The sequence below is a fragment of the Martes martes genome (assembly GCF_963455335.1).
Source record: "Martes martes genome assembly, chromosome: 6".
Classification (NCBI taxonomy): domain Eukaryota; kingdom Metazoa; phylum Chordata; class Mammalia; order Carnivora; family Mustelidae; genus Martes; species Martes martes.
The window spans coordinates 11979576-11995726 of NC_137893.1; the positions used below are offsets into that span (position 1 = coordinate 11979576).

The 16151-nt window shown below is 53.1% G+C and overlaps 1 protein-coding gene across 4 annotated transcripts in view; it reads right to left on the reverse strand.

Moving 5' to 3' along the window:
* Positions 1 to 16151, reverse strand: part of TIAM2 (TIAM Rac1 associated GEF 2) — a 111643-nt gene that overhangs the window by 9249 nt on the left and 86243 nt on the right. For 2 of the 4 annotated variants that reach the window (XM_080807247.1, XM_080807248.1), the window contains 4 exons: positions 7273 to 7452; positions 4681 to 4749; positions 3985 to 4110; positions 3035 to 3143 (listed from right to left, as the gene is read on the reverse strand). In XM_080807247.1, coding sequence (XP_080663373.1) covers positions 3035 to 3143; positions 3985 to 4110; positions 4681 to 4749; positions 7273 to 7452 — 484 coding nt within the window. Of the gene's footprint in view, positions 1 to 3034; positions 3144 to 3984; positions 4111 to 4680; positions 4750 to 4907; positions 4962 to 5951; positions 5985 to 7272; positions 7453 to 16151 lie in introns of those variants that run through there. The other 2 variants (XM_080807249.1, XM_080807250.1) reach the window with 2 other exon arrangements.

The following is a 16151-nucleotide window of genomic DNA, read 5'->3' on the forward strand; positions in this document are numbered from 1 at the left end:
CATCGCTACAGGCAGGGAGAGCCAGCTGCGTCCATCAGCTGACATTATGCCGGGGACACCTGGGAACCCAACCCCGTTCAGTTTTGAAAGTGTCAATGGATGTATCAGTCACTGCTTTGGATTCCACCTGCTGACACTGGTTGACCATCTGCTTGGCATTCAGCCAATTTCAATGAAATTATACCCAGATTTGGGGTTTTGTCACAAAGGCAAAGATCTACACCTTCTAGGAGATGTGGTGCCATTTTGAATGTGACCACCAAAGTGGATGGTGGGATGATCCTTCAGAACGGAGCAAAGCGTTGGTGTGCCTTAGTTCTACTGTCAGTAAGAAGGTGTTCCTTGAGGAAGTGCTGACGGGAGTCCGATCTCCGTCTAAGCAAGTAGGGAGACAGATTTTGGCTGGTGCTTGTTCCCCTGAAGCACCGCAAGACTCCATTTCTTAACCGTGAGCCTGTTCTTCTATGATATTGTGAAGATCCAGACTGAAACCAAATGGCACAGTTGCCTCAGTGGAACCGGATAAATGCTCTGAGCGCTGGGATAAACCTCTACACGCCTTCTGCGATGCTGTGGAGAGACTGCTGCCTGGTTTTGAGAGAGAAACACTGAAGCGCAACCTTCAGATCCTATTTGTGCCACCTGAAACCGTATAATGACAGACAGAGGAAGGGGTCTGGAATTCAACTTGGCTGCTACCACCCTGCTGATGCAACTAAAAAAGTTCGAGTACAGACCTCTCCCCACACATTGGCCACTGTCACTGTCGCAGGAGGGAGCCCAGGCTCCCCGGCTTCCAGAGAGCTGGCAAATCAAAACGGGAGAGGATGCGTGAGGCCCGCTGTCATTCCAAAGAAGGCATTCAAGTCCCAGGGGAAGTTCTTTTTATCCCGTGTTTGTGTCCAGGGCCCCACTGAATGTGGGGGTGGCCAGGAGTGGGCACACAGACTTCTCTCTGAATGCTTCCAAGAGTTCCAAATGGAATGGCCTCCTTTTGCGTGGCAGGCTGAGACCACGGCTATTCCTCAAGGCTCCCCAGTCCCTGGGGCTTTGGATCCAGGCTCTTGAGGACGGACCCCCCAGAACCCAACCCCAGGTCAGGGTTAGGGACTAGGGGTATGGCAGGGCCATCTGCCAGCTTTGATTCGACCTTTATGGAGAGCAGCGCTGAGGGCTTGGATAAGAGTGTCGGGCTCTGGGTTGTCATCTACGGGGCTGCTGGATGTTGGGGCGGCTTCAAGGGGGCTTCCAGATTCCTCCTACTCTGAATCCTTTCCGGAGTTCCAAAGACCAGTGTTCCCTTCTGGGTGGCAGGCTGAGTCCTCTGCTATTGCTCAAGGTCCCCGGGGTCTTTGGATCCAGGCTGTGGGGCGGGGGGGGGGGGGCGCATTCCTCAGAACCCAACATAGGGTTAGGGCCTAGGCGCATGGCAGAACCAATCTGAAGGCACAGTGGAGAGCTGGGGGGTTTGGGGGGTGCTGGGATAAGGGCGGGGATCCAGGTGAGCATCAGGCTCTGGGTTTCCAGCAGGGGCCGCTGAATGTGGGGGTGGCCTCGGGTGGGCCTGCGGATTTCTCCTGCTCTGAAACCTTTCTGAAGATCCAAATGGCGCGGTTTCCTTCCGGCTGGCAGGCTGCGCCAGCCAGTATGGCTCCGGGGTCCGGGGTCCGCAGTCCCTGGGGACCTGAAGCAAGGCCCTTGGGGAAAGTCCTCCCAGAACCCGGCCAAGGGTTAGAGTCTGATCTGAGGAAACGTACGACATCACCCCGGCGGGGGCTGTGGCAGGTTCGGGTCTGGTTCCCCGTTCCCGTGAGAGAATGAGAGAAGGCGGCGGCCCGGTGACCTTCTCTGGGGCCGAGTCGCGCCGACGTAAGGTGCCTTCGGGTGAGCGAGCCGCACCCGCGCCAGGGGCCCCGCGCCCCACGGCCCGTGCCGGCACCCCTCACCTTCCCTCCTGTCCCCGCCACCAGAAACGAGATGCCGAAGCACGCGCCCGAAACGCTCCCGACAGAGCCAGACCGGAGGGCGCTCCTCTCGGGCGTGTGGCCGCGGAAGCCGCGTCAGCCACAGGACGGCTTCAGGTGAGGCAGCTTGCCTGATCCGGCGTGACAGGAGCACACAAGGCCACCTGAGCAGCGGATGGTGACGATGGTGACAGTGGCACAAAGCTCCCTACTGAACAGGGTCACGGCTGTCATCAGGTCCTCAAAGACACCGCCCGGACTGGGCCGACTGACTGGCCCGGGACTGGAAGCCCAGGCACTCTATGCGCTCGCGGCCGCACGCCTCCAGCCCTCCCGCCGCGGCCCCGCGCATGCGCAGCCTCTCCCACCCACCCGCGGCGTCTCCCGTGGCCTCCCCCTCTGCGGCCCGCGCATGCGCAGCCTCTCCTGTCCCGCAGCCTCTCCCGTGGCCCCCAGAGCGGGGTCAGCCGTCTGCACGGAGGGAAGAGGGCTGAGGTCCACCCAACGAGTCTGTCCCGGCTTCAAGAAAACGAAAGGCTTCAGTGAAAGCCAATGAAAGAAGACGCTAAAAACGTGGAGAGATGAAGGGTGCTTCAGGGACAGGATGTGGGCTGTAACCGTTTGCCTGGTTCCATCAAAAAGGCTTTAACTTTAGTTACCACACTGCTCGGGAGTGTGGTGGTGGCGTCTGCGGTGGTTCCTCGGGGCGAAGACGGTTAACGAGAAAGGAAGAAAACAGCACACGTTCTTTCCTATCCCCATCCAGCAGCTTAGGGTTCCCGGTTTTTAGATCAGGGAATTCGGCAAAAAAAAAAAAAAAAAAAAAATCCAGAGGTAATTTAACAGCAGAGTAACACATGGCTGAGAAACATCTCTGCTCTTAGGACACGTGTTCATTGCTACCAATAAACTGAAATAAACCGGCAATTTTTTCTTCTAATGTCTGTCAATTTAAAGGTCAAGAACAGAGTATGATCCATTAAAACTGCACTTATTTCTACTTATTAAATGCAAATTTACTCTTAACTGGAAAAAAAAAAGGCACAACTATAAAGGTTTGAGCAACTTACCTCGTTCCAGAACCTTCTGTACTTTAATATGATTAGCACAGAATCCACTGTAGAGTTTAAAATGGTCCGCGTAATAAAGGAAAGAGCCTCCAAGGGAAAAGAGCAATTTCTAGAAGGGGAGGGAAAGGTCACATTGGACATGGTTTAATCAGTGTCTGCTGCCTCTGAGATGGCATCTGACTACTTTGGTGCATCCATGGCGCCTGTGTCTCAAACACCAGAGCACCAATGCCACAGAGAAACCCACCAAATGAAATAAACTCAGGACTACCCCATTTTCACAGCAGACTGAAAACGGCCTGGCACTCCCCTAGCAGACCTTTAGTTTGATTGAATGCTTTCTAGTAGCAGAGCCTACTGACACCACGGGCACAGGACATGAAAGTTCTACAAAAATACATCCGACAAAGTGGGATATGAAATGATCTGGGAGGATCATCAATCAAGCCACCTCTGCATTACTCAGGACAGATGCTTTTGTCTGTAGCCTACCCTGTCCCCCTTCTCCTGTCTTGCACCTCTCCTTCCCTGGAGGGGCTCCTCGCCACTCACCGATGCCCACATTGGAGAGAGGGTTTCATCAAAGAACCGCTGACCTATGCTTTTCATCCCAGCATCACATGACCATGAAGATGTAAGATTAGAGGCAGGGTAGGGGCTCCTGCACCGAGCAAACTCCCTATGGTTCAGTACATCTGAGCAAACAGTGTAGTGGACATGCTCAGCCACCAGGCCGCCTCTACGTAAGTTGTGCCACCCAGACTGCTGACTACCAGAACCACTCAAGATGAAAACGTGGCCTGCTTTTACTCCCTGCCAGAGGAAAACAGCACAATGACAGCACTAAGTTTACCTTGTCAATGGGCAAGGGACAGCAATTTCTTTTTCAAGGGAGAGTTCTGCACACCACCCATTTATTTCTGCTTTAAACCAAAGTCCAAAATACTTACTCTGAACTGTGAGGGAGTCTCAAGGCTGTTAAAGTCCGAGGATGCTGAAATCCCATCCTCCAGAGTTTCCAGAAACACCTTTTGAAATTCAAGCATCTCTGGCAAACTTCCAAAAAGTGACTCCATCTAATATGAAGGACGGGATCAGAAAGAGGGTATTAGCAATGAAGACCCAGAGACCACTCTAACCCCCAGAGACACAGACAAATCCCAGGCTGTTCACTAAGAAGCAGACAGAAGGAAGTCCTTCAAAGAAGGCAGCATATTCACTCCGTGACCTAGTTTATACACAGAATTTTTACAGCTCTGGTTCTAGTAATTCTAAAATAACCTTGTAAATGGATGTAACAATGGATTCAGATGAATGTAAATGGATTCAAACCAGCAAAAAATGGAAGTCAGTAGAAAAGAACTAATTGCTGAGATTTAACAAGTCATGAATTAAAGAGCAACTTTTGGCCACACCTTCTTTCCAAAAAGGACACTGACTGTCCTGCACGGGTAAACTCTTCTCACTGAGCCTCACATGGCAGAGGCCACATAAAAGGCTTTGGAGGAGGCCCACCTGGGTCCCTCTGATGACCCTTTAGTCCTGGGTATTCTCTGGGGATCAGCAGATAGAACCTCCGGGGAAGTCCACTAATGGGCAAACAGACTAACCTGTGTGTCAGGGGACAGGGGGAAGGGACTGATTACCTCATCTTGGGTGAGAAAGGTCTCATTTTGAAGTGGCTCCAAGTATAATTCAAAGAGGCAGCTCAGATCCTGAAAGACAGAAAAAGAGAATCTTTATCACACATGTTTCTGAAAAACCCAAGAGTTTCCAGCAACCCTGACCACAGCTCCAGACTCCCACCGGCAATGATGGATTTTAAGTCTTGCTGCAATTTATGACCCTAAAGGTGGTTACTATTATTTCTGACCTAATTCACAGACGCTAGTAGCCAGTGCACTCAGCAGCTGAAACACCCGTCCTGCTTGGTTAGACAGCCTGGTGGCAGAGCCAGGCTCTGTCCGTGACCGAGTACAGCATCGTTCATCTCCCTGCGGAGAAGGTGAGCTCTGGCAAGGCACCTCCATCGAGAGTGACCACACCAGCCAGCTCACCCTGCCTCCTCCTCTGTCTCAGGGAGCATGGCGACAGCCCCACCGTGGAGCTGAGAGGGACGGGACAAGATCTGGGAAGCTCTTCAACTTTGGAGTTGACGCATTAGCAGAATTTCAAACTCCCGTATTCAAATGCAAGAAAAACTTTCCAGAGGTTAAGTGCAGTCATGATGTGTACAATCTAGGCCATGTTTGAGTCTCCAGTAAACTGGGCTCCAGCAGTACAGAACAGCGGGAGTGGACAGTGTTCACAAAACTCTGTAGATAATAGGTTTATTTAATAATTTGAAGCCAAGACCAGGATACAATTTTGTAATAGAAAAGGTTTTTTTCTTATTTCATTTATTCTAAAGAATTCTGAGAATAAAAGTACTAGACGTGATTGATTGCAGAGTCCATTACTTTGCTCCCTCATTCTACAGTGGAGAAATCTAGACCAGAAGAGCTTTGCCAGAGCCCGAAATCTCCAGGACTTTACGGCACAGATCCTGGGAGCAAGTGGACAGGCCTGTGATGCCCTTTCCTATGCAGCAACGAAAAGCTCCCTGGCCTTCCCTCCCTCACCATCCTCCACGGTGACTGCTTCGGAGCAGGGCGATGTGAGGAGCTACTGAACCGTATCTCGGCGAACACACCAGTGCTGCAAATTCCAAGTTGCATGCAGGGACCAAGGTTAGATGAACAGGAAGTAAAATCCCGTGTTAAAGGTCAGCCACAAAGAGAAATGACAAAATAAAAGTGGTGTGTGTGTGTGTGTGTGTGTGAATCACAAGAGGCACCCGGTGCTGGTTATTTGGTCAGAGACAGTGACGGGCTGCCCGCCTTCCTCGTGCCGGCCGGGGCCACCCAGGAGGACTTACACACCGGGAGCCGGGGGCACTGCGCCGCGGAGCCAGCCAGCTGCAGCCCTACGAAAACACAGTGCAGGGTTGCTTGCAGAGCGAAGGGTCCTTTCTGTCCAGCTCACCCAGAACATCCATCTCAGTCCTCTGCCGGCATCTCAGCGAAACAGCCCTCCCCGTGCAGCGTGGCCGAATGGGAAAGCAGAGGCACGTGGTCGGCAGCAACAGAAACTCGGAATTCTGCCCTCCCTCTGTGGGTGAAAGCTGGTGACCACCGTCCCCGGGGGGGGGGGGGGGGGGCAGAGGGTCTCTGAAGCGTCAAACCACCCAGCACAGGCAGCTGCTTCGGAAAGGCTGTCACGTTCACGGGACGACCCAGAATCCAGGTCTGAGCCCCCCGCGCGCACGTCATCTCCCCACGTGAGATACTGGACAGGGCGTAATGGGATAAAGAAAGTAACCGGCCAACTCTACAGCTTTTCTTTCTCCCCGTGGGGCCAGAAGGAGGAGCTCCGCGTAGTTCTTCCCGCGAGCAGGCCTTCTGTAGCGTCCAGGTGAAATGACGGTGACAGTGATGAGAGGGGAAGCTCAGATTTGCCGTGGGGAGGAAGAAGGTGACAGCCGTGTGCACGCACACTGGAACGCGGGCACGCCCGTCTGAGAGGGACTGGAGGGGACCACCCGAGGCCACGCCGCCACCCTGAGGCAGAGCCTGGGGGCACCGGCGGCCACTGCCCAGTGCCATGCTGCTTCCAGCAAACACAGATGGCAGAAGACCCTTGTCTTCCCAGGCTCCAGTGTCCTTCAGAAATCGTTTCTCAAACTACGGACTGGGGTTCTCAGAAAAATAAATGAATTCTTCGGGTACTGAAGATCCTCGGCACCCACCCCTCTGTGTCGGGTTGGGAGTGGCCCCGTGATGACCGCGGCTCTGTCGTGGGACCTGTCCTGCACGGCCACCGCCACCAGGCAGGTCTGGGGGCCGACCCAACAGCCCTAGTTCCTCAGCCCCTGAAGTCATCTCCAGCCCTCTCCCGCCACCCGCACAGACGCCCTTCCCACAGACTGCAGATGACACACCAGAACATCTGTTTCCATAGCGAAAGCTACCTTGGTAACGAAACGAGCCGAGAATCTAATTCTTCCAAGTCCTCCCAGCTCGCCGGCCCCTCGCCCACCCCCCCGGACAGCCATCCGCCGCTTGCAGGGGCGGGCGGCTCCGTCAGGACTGCTGGGGTTCCGGACACCTGTGACCCGGGGACCCCCGCCGACAGCCGGCCACCCCAGGGGTTGGGGGTGGGGGACCAAGCAGGGAAGAACACGCGGCACCTTCCGTTACCTTCACGTAGGACTTCTCCGTGTCCATCAGCTCCTGGATGACTTTTCGGAGGCGATCTGCATCGGAGAGGTGACGAGCCAGCGGCCGCGGCGGTGGGTCCCGAGTCCCCCTCGGCCCTTCCATGCCGTCGCTCTGCGTGTCGCTGAAGCTCCTACACAGCGCGGCGATCTGTTCTGCACTCTGAGAGGGGGCGAGACGGGGACAGTCATGAACGGGACGCGCTCCGTGATGACCGGCTTCCCAGCAAGCACGCGGACAGCGTTTATCTCTGCCCGGGGCCCTCTGGGCGACCTCACAGGGTCGAACATCTAGGGCAAATGGTCTCCTTCATCTCAAACGAGCCTGGCTATCATTTCAGAACATGGTAGTAAAGATAGGAACTCAGTGTTGACACATGATGCTTTTTTGTTGTCCTGATAGCTGTCTGACAGATGGCTCCTTCGTACTCAAACTAGCAAACAAGGCACAGGACTAGCCGTTGCTTTAACAGACTTGAGGGTGCTCTAAAACCAAGCTGGTGGCTTTCTAAGAGCACGGTGGGGAGCCTCCGGAATGGTGTGGCACCGCAAGGACTTTAGGATGGCTTGGCCACAAGACGCCCGCAGCGCTGCCCTCAAATCCAACCGTGAGCCCCGCACTCTCACGCCAAGCAGCAGAATACGAGTCAAAAGGTCAGAGGTGCTGCACGTGCTGGGGACGGGTGTAAAGGCAGGGACCTCCACTACCCTGCGGGTTGCACAGCCCCCCTCCCCAGAAGGGCCCAGAGGGGTGCAGGTGATACAGCAAAACCCAGTGAGTGCCAGAGAAGAGGGATGAACCGGCTTTGTGGGAACCTTCCTGATGATAGTGGGAATGGAATCATCCAGACTGAGGGACAAGAGGGGTGGCTGTCAGTCCCCCCGACAGCGTAAGTTCCTACTTGAACTTAAGCGCAGTAACGAAAAAACCTTCTCAAGGGGAGCCCGTCTGTATAGTCCTGCCTGAGGCCGGGGGGTTGAGGTCTCCTCCCGTGTGTTTCCACAGTGCCTGGAGTGCCATCGGATTACACTCAGTGTCTTCTTACTTCTCTCCTTTCGTCTCACCCCCATCCAAGCTCCAGCCCGTCCTACCACCCACCGGTGTGTAAGCCTGTCCAGGGCAGGGGCCTTTCCCTGGCACCGCCCTGAGCGCCCAGCTCGGTGGCCAGGGCCCAGCCGACGTTCCGCTCACCTCCCCCACACTGCCATTGTTCCGAGAGACAAAGCAGCACGCCCAGTACCAGTGACTACCCGCCATCCAGCTGAAACTCTCCCTTCTTCAGTTTAAGTGCCTTCAGGCCTGACCTCTCGCACTCTGGCTGGGGTCAAAAGCTCAACTTGGAACAACCACCTCTTCATGCTCCGTTCACTTTCTTGGGGACGTTTCAGAGCATGAACAGCTCACACGAGCGCGAGCGTCGACCACAGCGGCCCGAGGCACACCTGCTACAAACACGGACACCTGCCAAATGAGGGTGCTCGACGCAAAACCCGGACGCTCTTGCCCTCCCTTCGTGCCTCCCTCCCTGCCCTACTTTCCACACTGATCTTCTGGCCAGTCTTTTAATTCAGTGGGTCTCAACTGAGGGCCGCCTCTGTCTCCAGAAAGAACACTGGGCCTGCATGAGCAGCCAGTACCCTTGCCAAGGTGAGAAGCACCGAAGCACAGCCCAGGGCTCACCGGAAGCCAACCCGGGGTCGTGTGGAACGAACCAGAGAGGAAGAGTCCATAAACCAACAGGAGCCACTCTGCTGTGTGTGTGCGGGGGGCTTGGGGAAGCGGAGGGCTGACACGGCCCTGGAAAGTACACGTGTTCCAAGGGAGAAGCGCAAAATTCCCCAGAAGGACAAGGGGAATGAGCACTGCAATACAGAGCCCGACTCAGGAGAGTGAAAGTGAGGCTCCTCTCCCAGCCAGATGTCTGTGACCAGAACGCCCAGACCGTGGGGCTCTCGAAATATCATTATTTCTCTCTTGTTTTCACATAAATCTTGGTGCAGAAGTTAGATCAACCACATAACAGGCACTAAGCATCCAACTGGACACCGACCTATATATATATACAATACAATATAATTTACTTCTCAAACAGTTCAAAGCATGTGTAAGTACTAATAATTCTCCTTTGAGATATGCGTTATCCACAGTTTTGTTTATTAACTGTGAACACAAAGCATTTTTCTGGTAACGCCCGTCAGAAGACATTCATTCTGGGTAAACTTACACAAAAAAGAAAAAGAAAACAGATGTGGATCTTAAGGCACCAATCAAAATGCATCTTGATTTATCAAAATGTCTCACTTCATGTTTAAGACAACCAAATCTGGGAGGCCTGGGTGGCTCAGTTGGTTAAGCAGCTGCCTTCGGCTCAGGTCATGATCCCAGCATCCTGGGATCGAGTCCCACATCGGGCTCCTTGCTTGGTGGGGAACCTGCTTCTCCCTCTGCCTCTGCTCGCTCACTCTCTCCCCCCCTCTCTGTCTGACAAATAAATAAATAAAATCTTTAAAAATAAAAAAAATTTTTAAAAAAGACAACCAAATCTTGTGACTCATTACTGAAGGAATTCCAACACTGTTCAGCCATGCCCTAAAAGCCTAATGACAGTAAAAGCCAAACAGAACAGTGCAGCCAAAAGGCGGCTGTTCTCTCCCCCCACCTGTAAGGATCATGAAGGAGCAGCACTAGGGAACACAGCCAGACCACTCCAACCCCTGTGCTCCTCCTTTCTAGTGGCTCTTAAACCTGGCCGCACATTACGCACTTCTGGGAGCTTTAAAAAATACCCAAGGCTGGACCGACTCACTCAGACTCTGTGGGGGGCCCAAGCTACGATTATTTTTTAAAAGCATCCCACGTGAGGCTGGCTGCTGCTCTACCCGGCCGTCCAGCGAGCAGCCTCTACTTCGGCTTCCCAGGAGTGGTGCTGCCTTCAGCCTGATCATGCTGTCCCACGGTCTACAGTGAAAGACAGCCATGTAAAAGGTACGTGGCCTGAGCTCACGGGACAGAGGGAGGAGACGGAATCATACCCGTGGCCCTGGGAGTCCGGGTCCGGCCCTCTGCGAACTGAGCTAGACCACCCAGATAATACTACCACTGAGACTCCCAAACTCACTTAATTGGAAATCTCTATGCTGGTATTTGCACCACAAGCTCAGACAATGTAATTTTGCAATTCTGAAAAATAACAGCTTCCAGGGCTATAGAATCTATATTAAGCTCACATATACTGCACAAAATAAGACCCGACAAAATGCACCATAAGTTAATGGCAGCTGGTGAGCTTACAGCTTTGCCTTGCTGGGATGTCAAAAATCACACCTAACAATGCAGTGTTAAAATAACGAGACTTTAAAAATAAGTATCTTGCCATTTTAGAAAATCTGAATTCATTTGAAGAACACTTCTGGTAAGATTAACTGGGAAAAGTGAAGGTTCGTGGAGATTGTGACAGCAAATGCACTTTTTAAGGTGCCATGATGAAGTGCTCAGATGCAACAAAGTCACCTTTCTCAGGCGGAGCAGTTTAGCTAGTGTCTGGGGGAGGTGGTGACGATTCCTTGGGATCAGGAGGCAGGAACTCTAAAAGAAGACTAATTCTAAAGGTGTTCTTACATTGTACCCCCAAGACTCGCCTGCGTGGTTACATTTCAGTTTCTCTATTCGCAGTGACAGTCACCCGCACCAGCTGTTAAAGGTAGAATTCTGGGGACGCCTGGGTGGCTCAGTTGGTTAAGCAGCTGCCTTCAGCTCAGGCCATGATCCCAGGGTCCTGGGATCAAGTCCTCATCGGGCTCCTTGCTCAGCGGGAAGCCTGCTTCTCTGCCCCTGCCCTTCCCCCTACTTATGCGCTGTCTCTCTCTGGCAAATAAATAAAATCTTTTAAAAAAAATAGAATTCTGGATGTGTCTGACGAACAATTTCTAGTAACAGTGACTACTTTGGTTGGCCCGTTTTCAAACCCAACAGTGACGGGGGTGAAAAGCACAGGCAAGGTGCAGAGGACCGGCATTCTGGAGGACCAGCCCTGGCCCCTGTCCTCCACACGATCCTGGGTGAGGCTCATTTCCGAGTCGACTTCCTTATTGCTGGAAGAGAAGCGGCATTACCTATCCCATCAAGTCACCCCTTGAACTGCCAACGAGGTCCTAGAGAAAAGGGAGCTCACATTTGCTGAGTCCCTGCTGGATGCCAGACAGACACAGCTGGCAAGGGTCCTCCCCGACCTGCCGGCACGCAATCCTTATTGGGACTGAGACGACACACATGAGGGGTCAAGAGATGAGGGGCAGGGGCGTGACATTACAGGACCGGCTCCTGGCTAGCTCTCTGCAGGGTGCCCGCCCCTCCAGGATACCTCCTGTGCCTCTGCCCCTGCAGTTGTGGCTTTCTGGCCCCCGCAGGTTGCCTCTGCTCGGAAGACACCTGCGGCTCCCACACAGCCACAGACGACCTCCACGTCATTCAGGCTGATCCCCTGCACCTCGTCCCCTCCCAGCCCCACTGCGGGGTGCTGCTTGTAAAGCAACAGACAGATGTTTACAAGTCAGGGCTGGGGGCCCGTCTGGATTTGGAAGCCCAGCAGCGTGTGCCTCTGCAGGAGAAGGAACGCCCCCCCGCTCAGACGCACACCGCAGCTTCCTGGCTTCCAGTCTGTAGGCTCAGTGCTAGGACTCGTGGGCTCACTGTGGGCTTCATTTTTTATAGGCGAGGGCGAAACAAGTGTTTTCTTTATGGCTTCCTTTTAAAACTTAAATGAAGAAACAGTTGTCCCTAAAACTATGGTATAAGGATACAGCAGTGATACTGACCAAAACATATTTTTGTCAGGTTTTGAGCTTACACTAAGGCTGATCCCAGTTTGGAAATGATTTGATCTTATTTACAGCTGAGGAACTCCCTGAAGACCTGGGCATGGAGGTGCTTAAGTGCTCTCGCCACAGACACATGTAACCGTGTGACGTGACGATGTGCTCATTAACTTGACCGTGATAATGACGGCTCAGTGTCTGTGTACAGCAAATCATCAAGTTGTACACTTTAAAGGCAGTTTTATCAACCATACCTTGAAAAAACTGGGAGAGAAAAGGTAACCGAAAGTTACTTTTGGTTTTGGTGTTTTCAATGTGTGGCTAAGGAGGCCTGCTGCTCCCTTAAACCCAGGCTGAAACGTGTCTCCGCTCCAGGCGCCCCATCTCTCAGCAGCGGCAACAACACAGCGAAGGACGCTCCGGCGCCTCGCCCTGGGTCTCTCGGGAGGAACGCAGGGGCAGAGCCCGAGTGCCCCTGCCGACCTTGACTCAGTGCAACGCTCTTGCACAGAAAGGTGTCGTGCCCCTTCCTCCTGGTTTCAGATTAATAAAATCTCATCCCCTGGGCGTAACAACTTCGACGTGTACTCTGCTCTGATTTGGACACGTGGCTACTGGAGGCTTTTGACCTTACGCTAGGATTTGGATCTTAAAAGAAAAAATCACGGTGGGATGAGTACATCACATTGTCTAGAAGTATCCTGAGATTCTGCAGATGCTCCGTGGACTATCGGGGCCATCGGGAGCCCGCGGCTCAGCAGCCAAGTGGGGCCTGGGCTTTCCCACCTGTCAGCAGCCCAGTGGTCACGGAGGGACGGCAGGCAGCCCGGACTCCTCCGTCAGAGGCGGCTGTTTGTAACACTTGGGCCCCGAATACTTCCAGCCTAAGAAAAAGGGCTGAAAAGTGCTGCATAACTTGGAATCCTATTCCACGGAGAAAAGGTAAATGACAGCATTTGCAGCTGGGCTCCTTTCAGTCCCTGGTCGAGAAGAAACGAATGTTAACTTGGAGGGAAGATCCTTAACGGACTTGGCTGACATGTAGACCTCACAGGAAAGATACGCTCGTCCTGCCTGGGTACCTGGTCCTGTGACAACAAGGGGTCTGTTTGGGAGCTCCCTAGCTGCCACCACGTCCCCCTCCCTCCACCACGCAGACCAGCTGAGACGGAGCCATCGCTGGGGACCGAAGCCCTGTCTGGATCATGGTCACAGAGTTTCATTACACCAGCATACAAAGCAGAAGAGCTAGGTTTCTACTACTTCTATTACCTCTAAAAAGAATGTTAGAAAAAAATAAAAAACAAGCTTTAGACTCTGGGCAAATGACTAGTTATGCTCAAGGATAGTCCAGCCCTGGGAAGGTGCAGGCTGCATGCTCTGTATGTGCTCTTATCATCTGGAAGCTTCGAGAAGCCTGCAGGACCCAACGATCTGCGTGCAACTACTGAGTCAGCTGTCACATCCTAGCAAATTGTCAGGAAAGTTCCTCTTAGTTTAAAAAAACAAAACAAAAAAAAGGAATATCTAAAAATTGTACAAAGGACTTTTCAATTTACTCTGCACTACATTAAAGTCACTGACTAACTTACAGAAAGATCTAATATTATCCCCAAATGGCCCCAGCAGCAGGAATCCAGAAGGAGCACAAAGGGCCAAATGACTTCCCGGGAAGGCGAGCGGAGATGGGCTTCATCCCACAGGGAGCAAGGCGGCCCCCCCAACCCCACGCCAGGTCAGACTTCAGCGGCTGCAGAACCTGTGGCCGAGGCTATGCCTGACCCCCACCCCCAGGGGTTCTCGGGAGGGGAGGAGGGAGCAGTGCTCAGCACCTTGGCAGGCTGGGGTAGGGGTTAAAAAGCATTCAAGGTGATCAGTGAAATTCATATTTGGGCAGGGGAGGGAGGGCACTGGTCTTAGTGAAACAATCCCTGGATGGAAAACTCTAGAGAAACAGGTTTTTAGATTTATCAAAATGGTACAAAAAGGATGAGGAAACACTCATGCTCTGTTTTTCAGACCCAAGAGTTCTATTTCCAAAAGCAGAAGAGGAACAGAAACCGTAAAAGTGAACATGAGCTGATGTCACAGGAGAGCCCTTGTTTTATACTGAAACATAAAGATGAACCCAATAAACCAGGGCACACAAATGCACTGAGGTGTCAGGAGAGTTACTAGCGACGGGACAGACGCACGGCTGCTGACCCGAGAAGGCCACAACTTCCCAGGAAGGGCAGGTGTGCGTTTTGTGTCTCTCTAGCACACACGAACATACACGCACAGATTTTCTAAAAATGGAATGATATATATCCCATATGCAGTGTTAACCAAGATATTTTTATCCTTTGGCTCATTTGAATTTTCTCTTTTACAGTGGTTTAATTTTTAAGTATTTTTAATAAATGCACTCCTTTCCTGTCACTTAAAAAAAATGATTTGAGGTTGAAAAGGCTCAAAGCGTTCTGTTTCTATGGACACAGCGATGAACAGACTGACACAGTTCCTCCGCTCATGGTGTTTGGCTGGGAAGACACGGTCTGTGCAAGTAATTCAAGATGATCAGTGCCCGAAGTGTGGGGTCCTGTGCACACAGAACCGAGACCCACCGTGGTCTGAGCTGCAAACACTGACGCCAGGGACTCAGGATAAATGAGTTCTCTACACAAAGCCAGGTCTGGGGCTGGAGGGAGCACGGGGTGTGCCTGGACCTGGGGGCCAGAGCAGTTGTGGCCAGAGGCTCAGGCAGAGCAGGGAGGGGGTGGGAGACAGAGGCAGGGGCCTGGGCTACAGGGGAGAGCAGGGGTGGGTGGCAGTGATGGACAACCCTGATGTGGCACGGTGGCAATCCCTGTCACCTGTCAGGTACACACCTGACAAAGGATGACAAGGTGAGCATCATGGTGGCATGAAAGACAGGGGCATGTGCATCCCTAGTGGGACAGCCCATCACCTAAGCCCTCTCTCATTACCCTGGTGTCCGTGCAAAGCTCATGCCAAGGGCCTCAGAGCACGTGCTGGGCCAAGATTTCTGAAACACTTACTTTTTCCAAGACAGGGGACTCACACACACAGGCTGTGGAGGTACCACCCGGCTGCTGACCGCGGCGGTTCCCTGCTGTGTGGCCTTGACTGATTCCCCCACCCACCCCCGACTCCGTGTGCCCACCTGGAAAGCAGGGATCATCATGTCTTATAGGGTCCTCGCGATGAGTCAATGAGGTAAGACGTAAAAACACTTATCACAGTACAAGGGATCGATAAAAGTCAACATTTGTACAGGGAGTTCAGTTTGCCAAGTTCTGCCATTTTTTTGAAGTATAGAAGAAGAAATTTCCTCCGAACTCCCCGAAGAGTGGGCCAGAAAAATCACACTTCACGATTTCGGCATTCTCTCAAGGAGCCCCTCCTCTATGCCAGGCTCTGCCCCGGGTGCTGAGGATGAAGCACTGAGCCCCGCAGGGGGACCCTGCCCTCCTGGGAGAGTGGGGGGGGAGGGGCACGGGGAGGGGCGCACGGAGGGCATGGCCGGGGCTGCAGCCTCCATAGCGGCTGGAAGAGAAGCCAAGTTTGTGCAAACTCTCAAGGGAGGGAGGGCAGCAGCGCATTCGGGTGGCACCTGTGGGCCCCAACAGTAAAAACTCCCTGCTCAGGAGGCCTCCCCGTGAGGGCAGGGAAGTGCCCACTGGAGGCTCTGGGGCTCCCAGGGTCAGAGTCACCCCCCACCCCGCCCCGGAAGGGAGCAGCTGATCCAGGGCCTGCTGCCTGCCTTCTTTCTTTCATTGGAGTTGGGTCAGAACTCAGAAATGAGTAAGAAGAGCGGCCTCTGCCAAGGCCGTCTCAAGGGCTCGGGCGGCATCTCTGCACCGCCGGGCACTTCCTTCGCAGCAAAGACTCGGTGTTTCGGGATCACGCTTACACAGTTTACACAAAACGGCTCATCCCATCTAATACAGCCCACACCAGGTCCTGTGTCTTTGCTTTCCCTTTTTCACCCAGAAAGCAAGCTGTGGGTTCCCTCCAATGCCCCATGAAACCTGCACATCAAGA